Source organism: Carcharhinus amblyrhynchos, chromosome 26 (assembly GCF_965287045.1).
Source record: "Carcharhinus amblyrhynchos chromosome 26, sCarAmb.v2.hapA, whole genome shotgun sequence".
NCBI lineage: Eukaryota > Metazoa > Chordata > Chondrichthyes > Carcharhiniformes > Carcharhinidae > Carcharhinus > Carcharhinus amblyrhynchos.
In genome coordinates, this window is record NC_137349.1 from 43142773 (window position 1) to 43166337 (window position 23565).

Genomic DNA, 23565 nt, shown 5'->3' on the forward strand with positions numbered 1-23565 from the left:
GACCTGGAGGTGGGGCGGGCTATAAACGCGCAAATAAATGCAGCGTGCAGGAATGGAACGGCGATAATTATGGGGGATTTCAATCTACATATTGATTGGTCGACCCATGTTGGACACAGTGGGCTTGAGGAGGGGTTCTTGGAATGCTTCTGGGATAGTTTCCTTGAACAGTGTGTGTTGGAGCCGACGAGGGAGCGAGCGAGCTATCTTAGATCTGGTGTTATGTAATGAGGCAGGTAGAATTAGGGACCTTGTGGTGAAGGATCCTCTTGGGAAGAGTGATCATTGTATGGTGGAGTTTCTGATGCAGATGGAGGAGGAGAAAGTAGGATCCCAGACCTGTGTCCTCTGTTTGAACACAGGGGAGTACGATAAGATGACAGAGGAATTGGCGAATGTTGACTGGGGGAGCAGATTGGGAGGTCAGTCTGCTGAGGAACAGTGGAGGATCTTTAAGGAGATCTTTCTTGGTGCTCAGCAGAAATTTATTCCGATGGTAAAGGAGGATCGTAGGGGGAGACATAATCAGCCATGGATAACAAAGGAGATAAAGGAGAGTATTAAATTAAAAGCTGATGCGTTTAGGGTGGCTAAGAGTAGTGGGCAAGAGGAGGATTGGGAGAGGTTTAAATATCAACAAAGAATGACGAAGAAGTTAATAAAGAAAGGAAGGATAAACTATTAAGCTGGGCTAGCGCTAAATATAAAAAAAGGATAGTAAGAGTTTTTATAAATATATAAAAAGAAGGCGGCTGGCTAGGGTGAATGTTGGACCCTGAGAGGATGAGAGGGGGGATTTAGTGGTGGGGGATGAAGAAATGGCTGAGGCCTTGAATAAGTTTTTTGCTTCGGTCTTCACAGAGGAGGACGCGAATAGTTTGCCGGGTGTTAACGATGGAAAGATGGTAGGAGTGGAGGGCCTGAATGAGATCATTGTTACTAGAGAGGCAGTGCTCGACAGACTAGAGGGACTGATGGTGGACAAGACCCCAGGACCAGATGGAATGCCTCCAAGGGTTCTGAAAGAAATGGCGGAGGTGATAGAACATAGAACATATAGAACATAGAACATTACAGCGCAGAACAGGCCCTTCGCCGACCAGTTACAAAAACAATGACCCACTAGCCTATACCAATCCCTTTTCGTCCATAAACCTATCCAGAGATCTCTTAAACGCCCCCAAACTAGACGCATTTACAACCGCAGCAGGCAGGGCATTCCAATCCTTATATAGTGGATGCCTTGGTGATTATTTTCCAAACCTCGCTGGATTCCGGGGAAGTGCCGGAAGATTGGAAAACAGCTAATGTTACGCCACTGTTTAAAAAGGGTAGCAGGCAAAAGGCAGGGAATTATAGGCCGGTTAGTTTAACATCTGTTGTAGGAAAAATGCTTGAATCCGTAATCAAGGAGAAAATAGTGAGGCATCTTGAGAAGAATTGTTTGATAGAGCAGACGCAGCACGGTTTCGTTAAGGGGAAGTTGTGTCTGACGAGTTTATTGGAATTCTACGAGGATGTGTCTAGTGCGGTGGATAGAGGGGGAACGGGTGGATGTGGTGTTTCTCGATTTTCAGAAGGCGTTTGATAAGGTGCCGCACAAAAGGTTCTTACAGAAGGTTAGGGGGCATGGAGTTGGGGGTAGGGTGTTAGCGTGGATAGGGGATTGGCTGTCAAATAGGAGGCAGAGAGTGGGGGTCAATGGGTGCTATTCGGATTGGCAGTTGGTGACTAGTGGAGTGCCCCAGGGATCGGTGCTGGGGCCTCAGCTATTTACCATTTATATAGATGATCTGGAGGAGGGAACCAAGTGTAAGGTGTCGAAATTTGCTGATGACACAAAGATAGGTGGAACGGCAAATTGTGTGGAGGGTGTGGAAACTCTGCAGAGGGATCTAGATAGGCTGAGCGAGTGGGCGACGACCTGGCAGATGGAATACAATGTTGGCAAGTGTGAGGTTATCCACTTTGGTAGGAATAATGGTAGGAAGGACTACTACTTACAGGGCGAAAAGCTGCAGCATGGTACGGTGCAGAGGGACCTCGGGGTCCTTGTGCATGAGTCGCAAAAACCCAACCTACAGGTGCAGCAGGTGGTCAGGAAGGCAAATGGGATGCTGGCCTTCATAGCGAGGGGGATTGAATATAAAAGTAGGGAGGTCTTGCTGCAACTGTACAGGGTACTGGTGAGGCCGCAGCTGGAGTACTGTGTGCAGTTTTGGTCGCCGCACCTGCGCAAGGATATTTTGGCCTTGGAGGGAGTGCAGAGGAGGTTCACTAGGCTGATACCGGAGTTGAGCTATGAGGAGAGGCTGAATAGACTGGGCTTGTACTCGTTGGAGTTTAGAATGATGAGGGGAGATCTCATTGAGACAGATAAGATGATGAAAGGGATGGATAGGGTAGAGGTGGAGAGGTTCTTCCCGCTCAGAAAGGACAGCAGGACTAGAGGGCACAGCCTCAAGATAAGGGGGCAGTTTAGAACGGAGATGAGGAGGAACTTCTTCACTCAAAGAGTGGTGAATCTCTGGAATTCTCTGCCCGTTGAAGTGGTGGAGGCTACCTCACTAAATAAATTTAAGACGCGGGTAGATAGGTTTTTGGTAGGCAAGGGCATTAAGGGTTATGGGGAGAAAGCGGGAAAGTGGAACTGAGCCACTTCAGATCAGCCATGATCTTGTTGAATGGCAGGGCAGGCTCGAAGGGCTAGATGGCCCACTCCTGCTCCTATTTCTTATGTTCTTATGTACATGGAACTTTACCTGGAATTTCTTCCCTCAATCTTGCTACTTCCTTTGAGACTTCCAAAAGAATTCCCTCTGACTAAACTTTTGGTCTCCTGGTCCAATATCAGTGTATGTAATTTGATGTCACATTTTTGTTGATAATTCACACAATCTTAACATTTCACATATTTAATAAATGCAAGTACACTTAAAGACCTCACCTCCTTTTCTTGTTCAATTGTTTCATCCACTTTTCGGATTTGTTCTTTTAACATTTTCAGATCATTTGCTTTGTCATCTATCATGGTCTGGACCTAAGAAACAGGGTAGTTATCTTTAGAAGACAAATAGTATTTTACAGATCCATCACAGATGTTTGCAGTTAGCTGCACTACATTTTCAGCATTAATTTCCAAACCTGTTCTCTGGCCTCTTGCACGCTCATCTTCTTATGCTTCAGATGTTCAATGTCATCATTTATTTGCTTCAATAGATTCATTAGGGCAAGCTGTAATGAAACAAGGTCAAGTACTGGTCAAGTGAAAATACAGATTAGAAACATAATTTTATTGATTCTTATTCTTCTTTCTAATGGGTTAAGCAATTCTAAATTGCCATTTTGCATTTTCACCACTAAAAAGTGGTTTTCCCTTCCTTAACTGGCTTATCTTGTTACTAAACAGGTGACAGAAAAGTCAAATTAGCTGCAAATTACAAGGAATGACAGCTGCTCAGGGGGCTCTCTATTCTTTTCCCTTTTTCTCGTCTATCCTTCACCCTCTTTCAACCCATTTATCTGGAATCTATGGAGCCAAAGACACTCACTCACCACTTGCTACTTTTTTAAAAAAATTGTTACTGGATCAACATCTAAACTGGATCTAGAAGTTACAAACCAACTATTGTTGGAAATAGTGATATACTCCTGTGGATGAAGTGTTTCTTTAACGGAAATTGTATAATGAAGCAACAGAGCTGACTGTGGTATAATCTAACATGACAAATAATGCTGTTTGACATAATGGGAGAAAACACAGGAAATTAGAGCAGTTAACTTCAATTGGAAAGCTCACCAGCTTAGGCAAGTCAGAGCAAGCAGTCTCCTTCAATGTTATGATTTCTAGGTTTCTGTCCTGAGAATTATTGCAAGCATTGACCTGTCAGTCAATAATTCAGGAAAAAACTTCACAAATTGCCCTGTCTTCCTATGTTGACAGACACACCTGCAGTGCATTTCCATTTCAGAACTTTCTCCCATTTGACAGCTAATTTTCTCAATATACAAAAACTCTCTCAGTGCAAGCAAGCATTCTTCTACTAGACCATCGAAAGTGAAAATGGCAATCCCACACTGAGGCGGATTCTCCGTGTCCCTGTGGCATTTCACTGTGGCAGAGGAGGCTTGCCATTGGCTGGTGACAGGATCTGCTGGTCCCACTGCTGTCAATGAAGTTTCCCGTTGTTTACACCCACCATCACCAGGAAACATACGGCAAAGTTCATTGTTGGCGGGACCCGATGATCCTGCCAGAGTGAACAGCCAGAAAATTCCAGCCACATACTCTGCAGAATTCTTAGTAGAGATGGTTAAAGATTGAAAATATCTCTTACAGTTATTGTTTGTTCATCAGTGTATCGTCAGAATATAACCAGTGACAGCTTTGTATTGGATGTAATGGGACTAACGGTAACAAGCTGTAAGAGTCAGCTGACCCAGTAAACCATGGAACCAATTACAGAATGATATGGTGGTCAGCTGACCAGTTGATTCACTATAAATAAGAATCTGTTGGGAATTGTGGAAAACTTGAATTGGCCCAGGGTGAGGCCCCAAGTTTGAAGTAACAAGATTTCTTTATTAAACCCTTTCTTTGATTTAGAAGTTGGAGAAGATGTTATATTTTTATTGTCTGTATTTGAAGAGTTCCTTCCAAAGAAAAATGTATTGTTTTACAAAATGATTGCTAAATCTTGTGGTCCAAAACAGCTAGCATAAGTCTATTTCATGTGCTAAAGAATGTTTTCAATTTTATTTGAATATTATCTATATATACACAGGCTCCTGCTCAATCCCCATTCCCTTTCATGCCCCATCAAGCCTAACTCTCAGTTTATTTTTTTCCTGTTTAAATGCCCGTAGGAACTCTTGCTATCCGTTTTTACATTTTTAGCTAGCCTCCTCTTGTCCTCAATTTCTTTCTCCTAATTATGCTTTTAGTCATTCTCTGCTGTTCTTTATATCCTGACCAATCTGATCTGCCACTCATCTTTGTGCAGTGATGTTTTCTCGTTGCATTTGATGCTTTCTTTAACTTCTTTAGTTAGCCGTGGATGGTGGCTCCTCCGTTTAGAATTTTTCTTAATAGTATAAATATCCTTATTCTGAGTATTCTGAAATTATATTCAACACTATCTGTGCAAGAATGTGAACTCCCTGTACTTGCTCACTAGTTTCCCACAAACGGAACAGAAAAAATTAGGACTGGTGCATAAGGTGGAAGTAAATTTTTAACTTTATATTATAATTGTTGCCAAGTAATCCCTGGCACTGAACTTGTAACTTCATAAATGTTAAATCTAATTTGTTCAGAATCTGGGGGGTAAATTTGCAAAAGCGATGCAGGAAGGTTTAAACTGATTCGGAGGGGGGGAGGGATAGTGAGGAAAGGGGGTGAAAGTGAGGGGGGCATAGTTGGGGAATGCAAGGCACAGCATAGTGGGGGTGGGGCGGAGCAGGGTTTGAAATGCGTGTACTTTAATGCGAGGAGTATTCGCAATAAAGTGGATGAACTTGCAGCGTGGATCAGTACCTGGGACTTTGATGTTGTGGCCATTTCTGAGACATGGATAGAGCAGGGTCAGGAATGGATGTTGCAGGTTCCGGGGTACAAATGCTTTAGTCGGAGTAGAGAAGAAGGTAGAAGGGGGGGTGGGGTAGCATTGCTAGTCAAGGACTGTATCACAGTGTCGGAGAGAAAGTTTGATGAGGACTTGTCAGTTGAGGTAGTATGGGCGGAGATTAGAAATAGGAGAGGAGAGGTCACCCTGTTGGGAGTCTTTTATAGACCTCCTAAAAGTTCTAGGGAGGTTGAGGAAAGGATTGCGGAGACAATCCTGGTTAGGAGTGAAAGTAATAGGGTAATTGTTATGGGGGACTTTAACTTTACGAATATTGATTGGAGTTGCTATAGTTCTAGCTCGCTAGAGGGGTCAGTGTTTGTACAAAGCGTGCAGGAAGGTTTTTTGTCTCAGTATGTAGACAGGCCAACTAGAGGTGAGGCTATATTGGATTTGGTGCTGGGAAATGAGCCAGACCAGGTGCTAGACTTGGAAGTTGGTGTGCATTTTGGTGATAGTGACCACAATTCGGTTACGTTCACCTTAGTGATGGGAAGAGATAGGCATGAACCTCGGGTCAGCAATTTTAGCTGGGGTAAGGGCGATTATGAGGCTATCAGGAGTGAATTAGGAAGCATGGATTGGATTAGGGGATTACAGGGACTGGGAACGTCTGAAATGTGGAGTTTTTTCAAGGAGCAGCTACTGCGAGTCCTTGATAGGTATGTCCCTGTCAGGCATGGTGGATTTGGTAGATCTAGGGAACCGTGGTGCACTAAAAGAGTTGAGTCGATGGTTAAAAAGAAAAAGGAGGCTTATGTTCGGATGAGATTGGAGGGCTCAGATAGTGCACTAGAAAGCTTTAGATTGGCTAGGAGGGAGTTGAAGAGTGAGTTGAGAAGGGCTAAAAGAGGACATGAGAAGACTTTGGCTGATAGGATTAAGGAGAATCCTAAGGCGTTCTATAGGTATGTCAAGAACAGAAGGTTGGTCAGGGCAAGATTAGGGCCAGTTACAGACAGCAGGGGGAAGTTGTGTGTGGAACCGGAGGAGATTGGAGAAGTATTGAACCAATATTTCTCTTCGGTGTTCACGCAGGGGGACATGAATATAGCTGAGGAGGACATTGGGTTGCAGGGGTGTAAAATAGACAGTATTACGGTTGATAAAGGGGATGTGCTGGAAATTCTTGAGGGGCTGAAAATAGATAAGTCCCCTGGTCCGGATGGGATCTACCCTAGGATTCTTTGGGAGGCTAGAGAGGTGATTGCAGAGCCTCTGGCTCAGATCTTCAGGTCGTCATTGGTCTCTGGTGTAGTCCCGGAGGATTGGAGGATAGCGAATGTTGTCCCATTGTTTAAGAAGGGGAACAGAGACTTTGCCGGGAATTATAGACCGGTGAGTCTTACTTCTGTTGTGGGCAAGGTTTTAGAAAAAATTATTAGGGATAGGATTTATAGTTATTTGGAGTGTAATGAATTGATTAGAAATAGTCAGCATGGTTTTGTAGCGGGTAGGTCGTGCCTTACTAACCTTATTGAGTTTTTTGAGAAGGTGACCAAAGAGGTGGATGGGGGCAAGGCAGTTGACGTGGTATACATGGATTTTAGTAAGGCGTTCGATAAGGTTCACCATGGTAGGCTTCTGCAGAAAATGCAGATGTATGGGATTGTGGGTAATCTAGGAAGTTGGATCAGGAATTGGCTATCAGATAGGAGACAGAGGGTGGTGGTGGATGGTAAATATTCATCATGGAGTACAGTTACGAGTGGTGTGCCTCAGGGATCTGTTTTGGGGCCACTGTTGTTTGTAATTTTTATTAATGATCTGGATGAGGGTACAGTTGGGTGGATTAGTAAATTTGCTGATGACACCAAAGTTGGAGGTGTGGTAGATTGTGAGGAAGGGTGTCATAGTCTGCAGGGAGACTTAGATAGGTTGCAGAGCTGGGCTGAGAGGTGGCGGATGGAATTTAATGCGGAGAAGTGTGAGGTAATTCACTTTGGTAGGAGCAACAGATGTGTCGAGTATAGGGCTAACGGGAGGACTTTGAATAGTGTGGATGAACAGAGGGATCTAGGTGTGTGTGTACATAGATCCCTGAAAGTTGGGAATCAAGTAGATAAGGTTGTTAAGAAGGCGTACGGTGTCTTGGCGTTTATTGGTAGGGGGATTGAATTTAGGAGTCGCAGTGTAATGTTGCAACTGTACACTACTCTAGTGCGGCCGCACTTGGAGTACTGTGTGCAGTTCTGGTCCCCGCATTACAAGAAGGATGTGGAGGCGTTGGAGAGGGTGCAGAGGAGGTTTACTAGGATGTTGCCTGGTATGGTGGGGAGGTCCTATGAGGAGAGACTGAGGGATTTAGGGTTGTTTTCGTTGGAAAGAAGGCGGTTAAGAGGGGATCTTATTGAAACATATAAGATGATTAGAGGTTTAGATAGGGTGGATAGTGATAGCCTTTTTCCTCGGATGGAGAAAGCTAGCACGAGGGGGCATGGCTTTAAATTAAGGGGGGGTAGCTACAGGACGGATGTCAGGGGTAGGTTCTTTACCCAGCGGGTGGTGAGGGATTGGAATGCCCTGCCTGCTGCAGTTGTAAATGCGTCTAGTTTGGGGGCGTTTAAGAGATCTCTGGATAGGTTTATGGACGAAAAGGGATTGGTATAGGCTAGTGGGTCATTGTTTTTGTAACTGGTCGGCGCAACATCGTGGGCCGAAGGGCCTGTTCTGCGCTGTAATGTTCTATGTTCTATGTTGGAGACTTTTCAAAATGTATTTATTTTTATCCTACCCTCCTTTCTTATTCACCCTCATGTTTCTTTCCCCCACTTCACTTTCTGTACATTTTACAATGGATTAATTATTCTAATATAAACTGCTTAAGTTCTACATGTCTGTGAGGATTCTTCAGTCTGATCATAGAGTCATAGATTTACAGCATGGAAACAGGCCCTTTGGCCCAACTTGTCCATGCCGCCCTTTTTATAAAACCCCCAAGCTAATCCCAATTGCCTGCACTTGGCCCATATCCCTCTACACCCATCGTACCCATGTAAATATTAAATGCTTTTTAAAAGATAAAATTGTACTTGTCTCTACTACTACCTCTGGCAGCTTGCTCCAGACACTCACCACTCTGAAAAAATTGCCCCGCTGGACACTTTGGTATCTCTCCCCTCTCACCCTAAACCTATGCCCTCTAGTTTTAGGCTCCCCTACCTTTGGGAAAAGATATTGACTATCTACCTTGTCTATGCCCCTCATTATTTTATAAACCTCTATAAGGTCACCCCTCAGCCTCCTATGCTCCAGAGAAAAAAGCCTCTTTATAACTCAATCCATCAAGCCTCCATTCAGCCTCTCTTTATAACTCAATCCATCAAGTCCCGGTAGCATCCAAATAAATCTTTTCTGCACTCTTTCTAGTTTAATAATATCCTTTCTATAATAGGGTGACCAGGATTGCACATAGTATTCCAAGTGCGGCCTTATCAATGTCTTGTACAACTTCAACAAGACGTCCCAACTCCTGTATTCAATGTTCTGACCGATGAAACCAAGCATGCCAAATGCCTTCTTCACCACTCTGTCCACCTGTGACTCCACTTTCAAGGAGCTATGAACATGTACCCCTAGATCTCTTTATTCTTTAACTCTCCCTAATGCCCTACCATTAACCGAGTAAGTCCTGCCCTGGTTCAATCTACCAAAATGCATTACCTTACATTTGTCTAAATTAAATTTCATCTGCCATTTGTCAGCCCACTGGCCCAACTGATCAAGATCCTGCTGCAATTGGAGAGAACCTTCCTCACTGTCCACTATGCCACCAATTTTGGTGTCATCTGCAAACTTACCATGCCCCTATATTCTCATCCAAATCATTAATATAAATGACAAATAACAGTGGGCCCAGCACAGATCCCTGAGGCACACCGCTAGTCACAGGCCTCCAGTTTGAAAAACAACCCTCTTCAACCACCCTCTGGCTTCTGTCAAGAAGCCAATTTTGTATCCATTTCGATACCTCACCCTGGATCCCGTGAGATTTAACTTTATGCAACAACCTACCATGCAGTATCTTGTCAAAGGCCTTGCTAAAATCCATGTAGACAACATCAACTGCTAAATAAATTTCTGGAAACAATAAATTGGCAGTCAACAGCCCACAAAAATTTGTGATGAACTGAAAGCCCTGTTCCTCCTTTCACAGGATCCCATTTGACTTCAAGAGAATAGAATAATAGACCTTTTAACTGGCATCTAATAGCAACAAAGCAAATCACAAATAGTGGTAGTATTATACATGAAACTTCCTTGTAATGAATAACTATTTACAACTTGTGACATCACTTTGTCTTTAAGAAATGCATGTGTCATGTTCCTTATAATGTAGAGATGCTGGCGTTGGACTGGGGTAAACACAGTAAGAAGTCTCACAACACCAGGTAAAAGTCCAACCAGTTTATTTGATAGTAATCGCACAAGCTTTTAGAAATGCTGTTCCTTCGTCGGGTGTGTGGAAGAACCTTAGTAACTGTATACTTTGGGGGTTAAATTGCAGATTTCTGCATTTAATTGCATGTGTGGACTGGAAATTGCTGTTCCAATTTATTCCAGTGAACCATGTTAGCTTCAGTTATTCTCGGCAAAGAAGGATTCAGCCACAAATGGAACTCGGGGAAAAAAGTCTCTGGCAAAATGAGAAAGGAACCCAAGTCCAACATCTGGTCCAGTCACTAATACAGCAACTAAATGCATTACTTAAAAGAGAACAGAAGTAACCCAACTCATTTATGTTTATGACCATTTTCATTAGAAGTTTAAAAAGACAATGTAGTTTAAAAGTTTTACCTTTATTTTTTCAGTATTTTGTGAAGTTCTTTTCCCAGAGACAATATCCAAGAGGCTTATCTCAAAGTTTTGTGCTTGAGCATTTTCAGCTGCTTTAGGAATTAGTTTGAGTTTCCGAGCCATCGTGTGATAGTCCTGTAATCTGACTTCCAGCTGAAAAATAAGGTGATTGAGGGGTAGGCTGTAAATCAGTACAAATAAAAAAAAATCAGTGCTAAATGTTTGGAAAAAGAATCAGTGTAATTTTTAATGTAAATGGTGGAAAGCTAGAAATAGTGGAGGTCCAAAGAGACTTTAGGATCCAGATAAGTTAAAATATAAACTGGTATAGAAAACAAACAAAAACTGGCCTTTGTATCTATAAGACTGGAAAACAGGTACAAATTATGCTGCAGGCATACAAAGCCCGACCCAAACCTGAAGTATCACGTTCAGTTCCGCGCATCACACCATAGGAAAGGTATATTGGCTTTGGCGCTACCTGGACTCCAAGAATTAAATTACAAGGAGAAATTGCATATCCTATGGCTGTATTTCCCGGAATTCAGAAGATTAACAGGCAATTTGTTTGAACATTTTTAGTTAGTAGGGAAACCGATCGGGTAGAGAGAAATCATTTCTGTTGGTTGGATTGTTTAGGATTGGGGACAGTCTAAAAATTAGAGCCAGGTCTTCCAGGAGTGAGATTAGGAAACACTTCTGCACGCAGAGTGCTAGGAGCTGATATTGGATCAATAATCAATTCTGATTGATAAATTTCTGATAACCAAAAAGGACATGGTTTTTTTTCATTCCTTCACAGGATTTGGGCGTCACCGGCTAGGCCAGCCATTGTTGCCCATCCCTTATTGCCCTCGATGGGGCGGCATGGTAGCACAGTGGTTAGCACTGCTGCTTCACAGCTCAAGGGACCTGGGTTCGATTCCCGGCTTGGGATACCGTCAGTATGGATTTTGCACATTCTCCTTGTGTCTGCGTGGGTTTCCTCCAGGTGCTCCAGTTTCCTCCCACAGTCCAAAGATGTGTGGGTTAGGTTGATTGGCTATGCTAAAATTGCCCCTTAGTGTCTGAGATGCTTAGGTTAGAGGGATTAGTGGGTAAAATATGTAGGGATATGGGGGTAGGGCCTGGGTGGGATTGTGGTCGGTGCAGATTCGATGGGCCGAAGGGCCTCTTTCTGCACTGTAGGGTTCTATGATTCTAGCTGCCAGCTGAGCACATAGAGTTAGGTTACAGATCAACCATAATGCCATTGAATGGTGAAAATGCTTCGAGTGTTTAAATGGCCTACTCCTGTTCCTAGGAGTTTAATCTTGGTAAAGTCTGGAATCCTATGCTCTTTATTTATCAGCTGCAACTTTTAGTTAAAATTAAACGAACAGTTAATTAAGTATGCAAACAATTCATAGTCTTGTTACAGAGCACTCCTCACCATTTCCTTGGCCTTGGTCACTTTTATCTCTTCATTCCACATCCTTTTTTCTGCATCTTCAAGGCTTTTGTTCAGGAAAATTATTGTCTGCTGCAGTTCATTTTTCTCATGGTTGATTTTCTTGACATCAACAGCTGAGACTTCCTGTACATCATATATCTGCTGTAATTTGTTGTTCTCCTCTTTAACTGCATCTAACTCCAGCTCTTAGGAAAGAGGGATACAACATCGAATGAAGAGGTTTTGAAGGAAACAGAAATAACAATCTTGTCTAACAGCTGACATCAGCAAATAATAATACAATAATAAAAGTTATCTACCTTTGTGATTGTGGACTAAGTTAAAAACCACTTTGATTAGCACTAAAAAGCAACATAACCATGCAGGCATTTTCACAGTCATCTAATGAAAGAGCACAGCCTGAAACTGAAACAGGTGCTACCAGACTTGCTGTGTACTTCCAACATTTGCTACTTATTTCAGATTGCCAGCATCTGCAGTATTTGGTGTTTGCATTAATTTTTCATTCACTGCCACTTTCCAGGTGTGCACTCTTTGAAGTAGTTCTGTTCTTCTACAGAACTTTTGTTCACCTTCATTGCTTTCAGTTTCCCTTTGCACATTTTGATGAGGATGTACGAAGACCTGTTTTCACAGCCACATTTCCTTCCTCTGCTCCAACTTATTCTACAGATTCCAACTGTAATTCACCATTCAGATACAACCTGTCCAGCTTGTATAAATCCCATCTTCTCAGAGCCAGTCCCAAAGTTCCAGGAATCTGAAGCCCTCCCTCCTGCATCAACTTTCCAGCCACGCATTAATCTGCCTTAATCTCCTATTTCTGTACTCACTTACTCATAGCACTGGGAGTAATCTGGAAGTTACTACATTTGAGGTTCGGCTCATTAGTTTTCGACCTAGCTCCCTAAATACTGGTTGCAGGATCCCATTCCCTCTTCATACCCAAGTTATGGGTACCATTGTTGCCCACAACATCTAGCTGATTACCCTCTCCCAGAAGAATGTCCTGCAGCTGTTCTGTGAAATCCCAGACCCTGGCATTAGACAGGCAACATACAACTGGAATTTTAGGCCGTAATTTTCATCTCTATGAAAACAGTGAATATGGGGAAATATTTTGTCTATTTTACTCAGCTAGTTAATATCAAAGAGCTGGAATTTCTTTACACAGAGCTGCGACAATGTGGAGTGTGCTGACACATTGGTTGGAGTAGATAGCATTGACATTTCTCTGGAGGTCAGATGCATATTTGGGAGAAGGGGAATAGGGGCAGGAAAGAAAGGGGTAATCAGAGCAGGGTGATTTGTATCGAGCATAAACAGCAGCTTAGACTAATTGGATTGAAATGCGCTTCTCTGTGCCTGTACAAGATGAAATACTGAGGTCAATTTAAATGGCAAAATAGTCATTTTGTAGTGGAGCTTCAGTATTGCTGGAAAAAACAGATGCATTGTCAAAGTCTTTTGTCTCATCAGGATAGATTCACAAGAGCACTAATTGTAATGGCAATTTAACTGCATGAGATGAGTGCTGATTCATTGGCAAGTGGAACACTTAAGTGCCAAGCTTCTGTTTCAATTCAAACCTAGCAGGACCGACAAAAGACGACACAATGCTGGATCTTCTAGGCAACAAATCCAGACAAGAGCTTCGAGAAAGCAGTGGGGGAGCATTTTAGTGAAAGCAACCACAACACAGTAGGATTCAAATTTTTTTATGCAAAAGGAAAAGATCAGAGAATTCCTACAGTGCAGAAAGAGGCCATGCAAGTCCTGATCCCCATAACCCCACGTATTTAACCTGCTAGTCTCTGACAATAAGGGGCAATTTAGCATGGCCAATCAACCTAATCATAGAATCGTAGAACCCTACAGTGCAGAAACAGGCCCTTCGGCCCATCGAGTCTGCACCAACCACAATCCCATCCAGACCCTACCCCCATATGCCAACACATTTTACCCGCTAATCCCTCTAACCTAAGCATCCTAGTACAGTAAGGGCAATTTTAGCACAGCCAATCAACCTAACCCGCACATCTTTGGACTGTGGGAGGAAACCGGATCACCCGGAGGAAACCCATGCAGACACGAGGAGAATGTGCAAACTCCACACAGACAGTGACCCGAGCCAGGAATTGAACCCATGTCCCTGCTGCTGTGAAGCAGCAATGCTAACCACTGTGCTACCGTGCCACCTAATTGACCCACCTTCGAGTGTGGGAGGAAACCAGAGCACCCGGAGGAAACCCACACAGATACGGGGAGAATGTACAAAATCCATACACATGGCCCATAAAAAATGGTTAAGGATCAAAAGGAAAGGCAGATTTTTAAAAAATAACATAAGAACTGGTCAAAGTAGACTGGAAACAGCTCCTTGTGAGAAAATCACAGAGCAGCAAGATGGGTGCCCATAGAGAAAATAGGGAGAGTACAGGCTCAACATGTTCCCTTAAGGGTGACATGTAGGAGTAACAAACCCAGGGAACCCTGGATGCCTGGGAATATTCAGGGCTGGATAAAAAAGAAAAGAGAGGCTTTTAGCAGACACAAAGGGAACAAACCAGCAGAGGCCTTAGTAGAGTATAGAAAGTGCAGGGGAACTTAAAGCAATTAAGGGAGTAAAGAGGGGGGATGAAAAATCACTGGTGAGTAAGATTAGGGAGGATTCAAAGATATTCAATACGTATATTCAAGGGAAAGCGGATAACTGGGGAAAGCATAGGACCTGTCAGGAACCAAGTGAGTGTGGATCTGTTCTGCAATCTACACCAATCTGTGTGTAGACTGCAGAACATTGGTAGAGTTTTAAACATGTAGTTCACATTTGTCTTCGTTTGGAAGAGAGATGTAGGGACAGAATTTGCTAAGAGGAACTGTGAGGTTCTTGAACTGTTTGACATAAGGAGTGAGGAGCTCTTGAAGGTTTTTATAGTATCCCTATAATGCAGGTGGTGGCCATTCGGCCCATCAAGCTTGCACCAACAACAATCTCATCCAGACTCTATCCCTGTATCCCTAAATATTTATCCTGTTAATCCCCCGACACAGCCAATCTACATAACTCGCACAGCTTTCAACTGTGGGAAGAAACCAGCGTACCCAGAGGAAACCCATGCAGATATGGGAAAAATGTGCAAACTTCACACAGTCACTCAAGGCCAGACCTGGGTCCCTGGCACTGTGAGGTAGCAGTACTTATCACTCTGCCACCATGCCACACACCATTTTGGCTTAAAAGTTGTCAAATCATCAGGTCCGGTTGCACCCCAGGCAGGGATGAGATTACAGGGGCCCTAATTTTTAATTCCTCTCTGACAGAGGAGGTCCCGGAGGACAGCTAAAGTGCTTTCACTTTTCAAGAAAGATGATAGAGATAAACCAGAGAATTACAGACCAGTGAGTCTCACATCAGTGGCAGGGAAACTACTGGAGAAAACTGCGAAGGAGAGAATTAATCTCCACTTGGAGAGCCATGGGTATGATCAGGGATAGCCAGCATGGCTTTGTCAGAGGGGAAGGGCAGGAAGTTAAGAGCGGATTTGAGGAAAAGGTTTTTCACCCGCAGGTGATGGGAGCCTGGAAGAAGTGGGAAACCTCACAATGTTTAAAAAGTACTTGGATGAGCACCTGAAATGTCATAACGTTCAAATGCTGGCAAGCATTACAATAGTGTAATTTTGTCAGTGCGGACTCAATGGGCTGAAGGGCTTCTTCTGCACTGCATAACTTTGACTATGACTCTAGGTTTACTGTCAGTGTTGCCACGGAGAATGAACCAGGAAATGGCTGTCCGCCAATCTTTTGTTTAGCTGAAAAAGGTGCAATGTGTGGACATGCGCCTTCTATCTGCAAAAGACAGGGCCCTGTAGGTGAGCCACATTAAGATGATCAATCAGGCTCAAATTGCTTATCTGTCTAATTCTTAGTGCAATCAAGATTGGTAGCAAGTGCTGTCCAATCACACAATTGTGTTTAATTTAGGGCACTAATTTTGAGTTTTGCAAACATGGGTTGGTTGGGGAACTGCGACTCCCCTAATCACAGGAAAGACTTTTGGGGCCAAATAGCCAATGCGTTCCTAATTATGCCAGGAGGTAGAGTGCTGTTGGTCAAGATAAATAATGTGTACCAACATACTTGCACTATCCAGTTTGTCTGACAGATTGGGCGGGGAATACAAATCTTCAAAAATAGTACATCAGGTGTGTACATGTAATTTTAGATTCCCCTAAAGGTGTGGCACTGCAAGCAGGTTTTGGTCACTGGATTCTAGATTCAAGATGTGTTTCCCAGGAATGGGTGAGTACTTTTGTAATTACCACCTGGTAGTTGGAGGGTCATGTGCCTAGTAGCTGGAAGCCATTAACTGAGCGAACCGAACTGGGGAAGGGGTGCAAGTACAGTATGACTGTGTAAAGTAACTGTGCTCAAAGCAGGGGACTAGGGACAGATACCTGGGAGCGTCCTACCAGCGGAGTGAAAAAAATCCACGTGGTAGATAAAGACTCAATTTAAGGGGTCGGGGATGGAATCTTGAATCGACTTACGGAGCACAGCAAAAACAAAAGCCACATTGCAAGAGAAGGCATCGAGGGACTAGACTGCACAAAAAGATTACAGATAGTTCAGGTGCGAGGAATCCCTCATGAAGGGACCACGAGAGTTCCAGGGTAGGAATCCCCATGGAGATACGCAGGAGAGGAGCAAGAAGAGGTAGTGAGGCAATGGGCTGCTAGATGGCAAAGTGCGGTCCAGGTTTGACAGACCCCAGTTGGGGATCTGATGATCGTTTGATTCAAACGGTAGTGACCAAGCATGGAAAATTATTAAAGAAAATAATGAAGGGGTACAATCCAGAGGCTCCGGAAATGGAACAGAAGGTGTGGTAGAGCAGGCAGTCAAAGTTCAGAGCCAAAATGGCAGCCGTGATACTGGCTGCTATGATGAGGAACCACCTTCAGAGGGAGGCAAAGCAAACAGTTAGCCATTGCCAAGACAGCAAAGGAGGAAATGAAGAATACCTGTGGGAAGAATTGTAACAGGACATTCAAAAAATTCCCCAGCAGTCTCCTCGTTGCAGAAGGGAAAAAAGAGGAAATGGGTCTGGGAAGTTTATTGGAAAGCACAGCATCAGTGATGGCAGCAGGTGACGTGTTAACTGTTTTCTTTTTGCTTTACCATGGGTATTCCCAAGAAGTTGCGGGGTGGGGGTCGTGGAAGCTGGAAGTGTGGCCCCTTTAGGTGGTGATCCTTCGAGGGCTACATGACAGGACCGGTGCCAATAAAGCACGAGTGCTCAAACCTGGGCTAATAGGGCAAACAATCCTGGGGCTGAAGGGCTTTAGTTGGAGTCAGGGTGTTGTTAGGCATTATTACGTTAGATAATCCTGATTATTCTAAGAATGATATCAGTCAGGTTCAGTGTGGCTCACTTACGCATGAACCAAGAACACTACAGCACAAACAGGCCCTTCGGCCCACAAGTTGCGCCGATCACATCCATACCTACCAAGCCCTAGAACTATCTGTAACTCTCAATCCCATATACGCATCCAGGAGTCTTTTAAAAGACCCCAGCGAGTTTGCCTCTACCACCACCGACGGCAGCCGATTCCACTCACTCACCACCCTGAGTGAAAAACTTACCCCTAGCATCTCCTCTGTACTTGCTCCCCAGCACGTTAAACCTGTGTCCTCTTGTAGCGACCATTTCAGCCCTGGGAAATAGCCTCTGAGAATCCACCCTATCTATTCCTCAACATTTTATAAACCTCTATCAGGTCACCTCTCAACCTTCGTCTCTCCAGGGAGAAGAGACCTAGCTCCCTCAACCTATCTTCATAAGGCATGCCTCCCAATCTAGGCAACATCCTTGTAAATCTCCTCTGCACCCTCTCAATAGCTACCACATCCTTCCTGTAGTGAGGCGACCAGAACTGAGCACAGTACTCCAAGTGGGGCCCGACAAGGGTCTTATGAAGTTGCAGCATTACCTCCCGACTGGTCATCATTTTCCATTCATCCTTGGTTTGGTGCCAGAGAATTGGAGCGTGGTCTTATTCAAGCAGCGGTGCAAGGACATGACTTATAATTGATTTGTTTAACATCAGTGGTAAGGTTTTAGAAAAAGATCAACTGCAATTTGGAGAAATTTGAGTTAATTAAGGAGAGCCAGCAAAGAGCCAGCATATTTGACTAATCGAATTTGAAGTAACAGAAGTTGAAGCAAGGGAAAGCACTAATGTTGTCTATGTGGAGTTTAAGAAAGTCCTGTCAAAGCATTACATTGAAGATTAGTTACCCAAAATTGAAGCTGATGTAATAAGTATAACTTGGATGAACATTGGCTAAGAGGCAAAAAACAGCATGTCTTGGCAATGGTTTGACAGTTGTGTTTCCAAAGGTCAGTGCTAGGACCACTGCATTTCTGATGACATATATAAAAACGACTTGGATATTGGAATGCAAAGTAAAGTTTCATAATTTGGCAATAATTCCAAACTTTAAGGATGATGCCAATCCAATGGATTATGACATTGGCTGGCAGATAAGTGGCATGGAATTTAATACAGCAAAACATGAGGCCAGGTGCTTGGACAGAAAAGGGGGAGGCAATGTAGACTAAGTTTTATGGTTCTAAAAAGTGTACAGGTCAGAGGGTTTGTACAGGACTTGGGGGTTTGTGTGCATAGTGACAGAACATATTGAGAGAGCAATTTGCAAAACATATTGGATCTTGGGCTTCATAAATAGAAGTCTAGAATTCAATGCAGAGAAGTTATACAGAACTTGTATCAAGTTCTGCTTTATCGGTTACCAGAGTACCACCCAGTTTTGTCCCATTACACTCTAGGAAGACATTAAGGTCTCAGAGGATACAGAAGAGATTTATCAGAATGCTTTCAGGGTTGAGGGATTTTTAAAAAGTACTTTTTACAGGATGTGGGATCGTTGGCACAACTAGCATTTGATGCAATTCCTAAATGCTCTTGGGAAGGTGGTGAGCAGCCACCTCGAACCGCTGCAGTCCTCTAGCTCCAAGTTTAGATCGAAGTCGCTGGGATTGTTCTTCAAGTAAAGGACGTTATGGGGAGATTTATTAGATGTATACAAAAGATTGCAACAGGTTAACTAATCTAGACAAAATAATGCTATTCCTATTGGCTAATGGCATTAAGATTAGGGGACAAAAGATTTACAGTTTTGGCAAAAGATGCAGAAGGGTGGGATGCAAGGAAGAGCTTTGTTTTTTTTACATAGTGAGTGGGACTGACTTGAAAGGCTCTCTCTCGAATGCTGGAAGCAGGAACTAATGCTTTCAAAAGGAAACTGAATTGGCACGTGAGTTGAAATAAACTTGAGAGCTATGGGATTCAACTAGTTTAAGGGGGCAAATTGAGTTGCTCTACAGAAAGCAGGCATGGATTCAACAGACTGAATGGCCTCCTTCTGTGCTTTAATGACTCTGAAATATAACCAATATAAAATGGAAAAAGTAGACTTATAGTTAGCTACAAGTTATTTTGCAATTACCTCAGTAAAATTACTTTAAAATTCTGATAATTTTCAGTTGTTGGAAACCATTGTAAATTTGTTACTAATTATTCTGCAATGGAGATGCAATGTTATTTTATAATCAATGTTCAACAATTACTTTCTTTCCAAAGTACCTGCAGACTCAATTTCATCTTTGATCCCTTTTGCTCTCTGTTCCAGAAGAGATTTGTGCTGTTCCATTTCTTCAAGGTATTTCTTGTATTTCTGTTGGTCCTTTTGCAAACTTGTTCTGGTTTTCTCCAGTGCCTGAACTCTGTCCTGAAATCAAAAGTCAAGTTAATGAAGAAGCTCAGCATTGTGCACCAGCTTCTTCACTTGAGTTTAAGGCTTAACCACATATCGAACAACATGGCAATACTTACAATAATTAAAGGAATTTTAAAAAATAAATCAAAGCAAGCATTGCTATGTTTCTTGTGAGTGTGCATCACCTTGAGAAATGTACAAGACTACATTTGTATTGTCCACAGGAACCATCAGAATAAAAGCTTTGAGACAGGAAAAGCTGCTGTATTGTGCTCTGTGCCACTAGAATACAGTACATTAAGGTCACCTATGGAAACTTGGTATTCTCCGCCTCATGGACACCACCATACAAGTACAAAACTAACCATAAATAATTATAATAAGATTGGACTTGAGATTCTACTGCAAGAGTAACAAAAAGGCCTCACCTTTCACACCTATGCTGTAATATTTAGCTCCCATCTCTGAACATCGTCAAAACTTCAGAACAAACTTAGATACAATACAGCCATGAGATGGAGGGCGAGCAAGTTTGGGGAGTGATAGGTTGAGTAACTGGGAGGTGGGTAATGAAGAGCAAAGGAACAGGACTGCGGGTGAGGTAAGGCGAAGGAAAAGACAGATAGAATCTTTGCCTGTATTTAGGTGCACTTTCAATGCAAACAAAAATCCAACAATGTTTTTAAACAACATTTGACACTGAGCCACAGAAATTGAAGAGCAGGTAAGGAGTAGGTTTTAAAGAGTGCCTTTAGGCGAAGAGAGAGGCAGAGAGATTCAGGGAGGAAATTCCACAGCTTAGACCCTTGGTAGCCGATGGCATGCCCACCTGTAGCAGAAAGATTAAAAAGGGCTGTTTAGTAGGTCAGGGGGCTAACCCCAAAGGCTAGTGAGCGTACTATCAAGTGGATCGGTTGGACTTAAACCTGGTGTTGTCGGACTTTTTGCTTAGTAGGTCAGAATCAGCATAGCCACAGATATTAGTAAGTAATAGGGCAGTGTCAAAGAACAAGGAACAGTACAGCACAGGAACAGGTCCTTCAACCCACCAAGCCTGCGCTGACGTCACAGGACGCCTGTCTAAGCTAAAGACCTTTTCATAGAATCCCTACAGTGCAGGAGTCTGCACTGACTCTTATCCAGGCTTACCCCATAACTCCATGTATTTACCCTGCTAACCTAGATATCATGGAATATGAAGGAGCAATTTAGCATGGCCAATCAAACTAATTCCTAACATCTTTGGAATATGGGAGGAAATCAGATCACAGAGGAAACCCAAATAGACATGGGGAGAACATACAAACTCCACACAGACAGTCACCCAAGGCTGGAATCAAACCCAGGTCCTTGGTGCTGTATAGAACACAATGGGTAGTGGTGGAAAGCTATTTAAGTGACCAGAGGCTGGTACACCATTATACACCACCAGGTTCAGTGTTGGGTCTCTTATATATGTAATGTGGGGAAAGTAAGTTTGCAGATGACACCAAGAGTGGTCGAGTGGTAACAGTGAAGGTGGCTTTGATCTCCTTTCAAGAGCACTTAAAATATCATAATATTTAGGGATATGGGACAAGTGCTAAAAATGGGATTGGTGCACCTTTTAGTGGTAGTTATTGTCAGTATAGACTCAATGGGCTGAAGGGCCTTTTCTGCACTGTAGGATTCTCTGCTTCTACGTGTAAATAGTACTGACAGATTTGGAAGGAAACGCCCATAATGATTAATCATCGCCTAGAACGAAAACAGGGATTCTAGGGGGCTGGTGCTCCTCTCACATCCTTACTTTGTCCTCCATAGAATACAATCCCTGGGTATCCACACAGGAGCTGAGGTAAGCTAATTCACTTGCCTGGAAAGTGCATTTTTTCCTTTTTTAGGCAAACTCCTGCCTCCTGATATCTTCCCAGTATTTCTTCTAGATTAGCCAAGTGTTGTTCTTTGGTGGCACAAATAATCAATACATCATCCAAATATACAACACCACATGGCAAGCCCGGCAATAAATTTTCCATGTTTCTTTGAGATATGGCACAAGGTGATAAGATACCAAAAGGCAAGCGTGTATACTGATATAGTCCTTTATGGGTATTAGTAGTTAAGCATCATCAAATTCCAACTGTTGATATGTATGTCTAATATCATGTATTACTGTCCTCCAGCCAGCCTTGCATATAGAAACATAGAAAATAGGAGGATGCCATTTGGCCCTCTGAGCCTGCTCCACCATTCATTATGATCATGGTCAACTCAATAGCCAGATCATGCCTTTCACTATATTCTTTTATCCCCTGCACCTCAAATGCTATATCTGCTTCCTGAAAACATTCAATATTTTGGCCTCAATTACTTTCTGTGGAAGGAAATTCCATAAGGTGACCACTCTCTGGGTGAGGAAATTTCTCATCTCCATCCTAAATAGTCTATCCTATATCCTCAGACTGTGACCACTGGTTCTGACACTATCGTGAACATCCTTCCTGCATCTAGCCTGACTAGTCCTGTTAGAATTTTATAGGTTTCTATGATATTCTCCCTTGTTTTTCCTGAACTCCAGGAACGCAGTCCTAACTGACTCAATCTCTCCTCATACGTCAGCCCTGCCATTCCAGGAATCAATCTGGTAAACCTTCGCTGCACTTCCTCTAGAGCAAGGACATCCTTGGAATTGAAAGCTAGCCTTAGTGATGGCAATCATAAAACTCAGGTATTGTAAAATCTAGTTCAGTAATGTCCTTTAGGGAAGAAAATCTGATGCTATTACCCATTCTGGCTTACAAGTTACTCCAGAGACACAGCAATATGGCTGACTTTTAACTGCCCTCTGAAAGGGTCTAGTAAGCCACTCAAAGGGCGATTAGAGAGAAGCAACAAGTACTGCCCCAGCCAGCAACCACCACATCCCAGGAAAGTATAAAGAAAGCAAAATTTAGGATAAAGCAGCCTGCTTGATTGTTTGTGGAAGGGGTGCCATTCATTCTCTCCACCAGTAACACACAGTGGTAGCAGTGTGTGCCACGTACAAGACACACTGCAGGAATTCACCAAGGATCTTTAGGCAGCACCTTCCAAGCCCATGACCATGACTATCTAGAAGGACAAAGGCAGCAGATATTTGGGCACACCACCACCTGGAAGTTCCCCTCTAAGTCACTCATCCTTACCTGAAAATATATCGTCGTTCCTTCACTGTTGCTTAATACAACCCTGGGGCTCCCTCCCTAACAACACCAAATGGACTGCAGCAGTTCAAGAAGGCAGTTCACTACCACCTTCTCAAGGACAATTAGGGATGGGTAATAAACGTTGGCCTAGCCAGCTATGCCTGCATTACTTGAATGGATTAAAAAAGCTAATTCTCTGGATAGCACTGGTCTTATAAGAATGGAAGAGAGTGCAGCTCCACTCAGCTGGATAACGGTGGACAGGTATTGGAAAAGAAAGGTGCGGTGAACCATGCAAAACCTGATACGGATCAAGGATGAGGAATAGTTTCTTTGTCACAACGCATAGGGTGTTATTTGATTATTGCTGAAGAGAGAAACATGTTGCTGAATCTTCTTTTCTGCTCAATAGAACAAATGCAAGAATACAAAATTTCAAACAATGATAATTTTTCTTATAAAAGGATGCTGATTGGTCAGTATGTTAGCTCTAATTGCCGGAGGTGCTGTCTCAAAACAACAGGGCTCTCCAAGCTCCTGAGTAATTTTAAAAAAAGGCACAAGGATTGAACATATTCCTTTTGTTTGCAGAGTGTGAGGCCTACGTTTGACTGTTGGTCACTTCTAGCGAGCTTAAATAATCCACGTTACAAGGTCAACTCATTATTTTAAATTGGTTGTTAGTGCAGCTATTAATGCACTCAGGATTGTTCAG

The 23565-nt window shown here is 43.1% G+C and overlaps 1 protein-coding gene across 1 annotated transcript in view; it reads right to left on the bottom strand.

Moving 5' to 3' along the window:
* The window catches only part of ndc80 (NDC80 kinetochore complex component), a 103985-nt gene that overhangs the window by 22736 nt on the left and 57684 nt on the right, over nucleotides 1-23565 (bottom strand). The window contains exons 10-14 of the mRNA XM_080212611.1: nucleotides 19551-19695; nucleotides 11854-12059; nucleotides 10422-10574; nucleotides 3145-3234; nucleotides 2948-3040 (exon numbers count right to left, since the gene is read on the bottom strand). Coding sequence (XP_080068737.1) covers nucleotides 2948-3040; nucleotides 3145-3234; nucleotides 10422-10574; nucleotides 11854-12059; nucleotides 19551-19695 — 687 coding nt within the window. The remainder of the gene's footprint in view (nucleotides 1-2947; nucleotides 3041-3144; nucleotides 3235-10421; nucleotides 10575-11853; nucleotides 12060-19550; nucleotides 19696-23565) is intronic.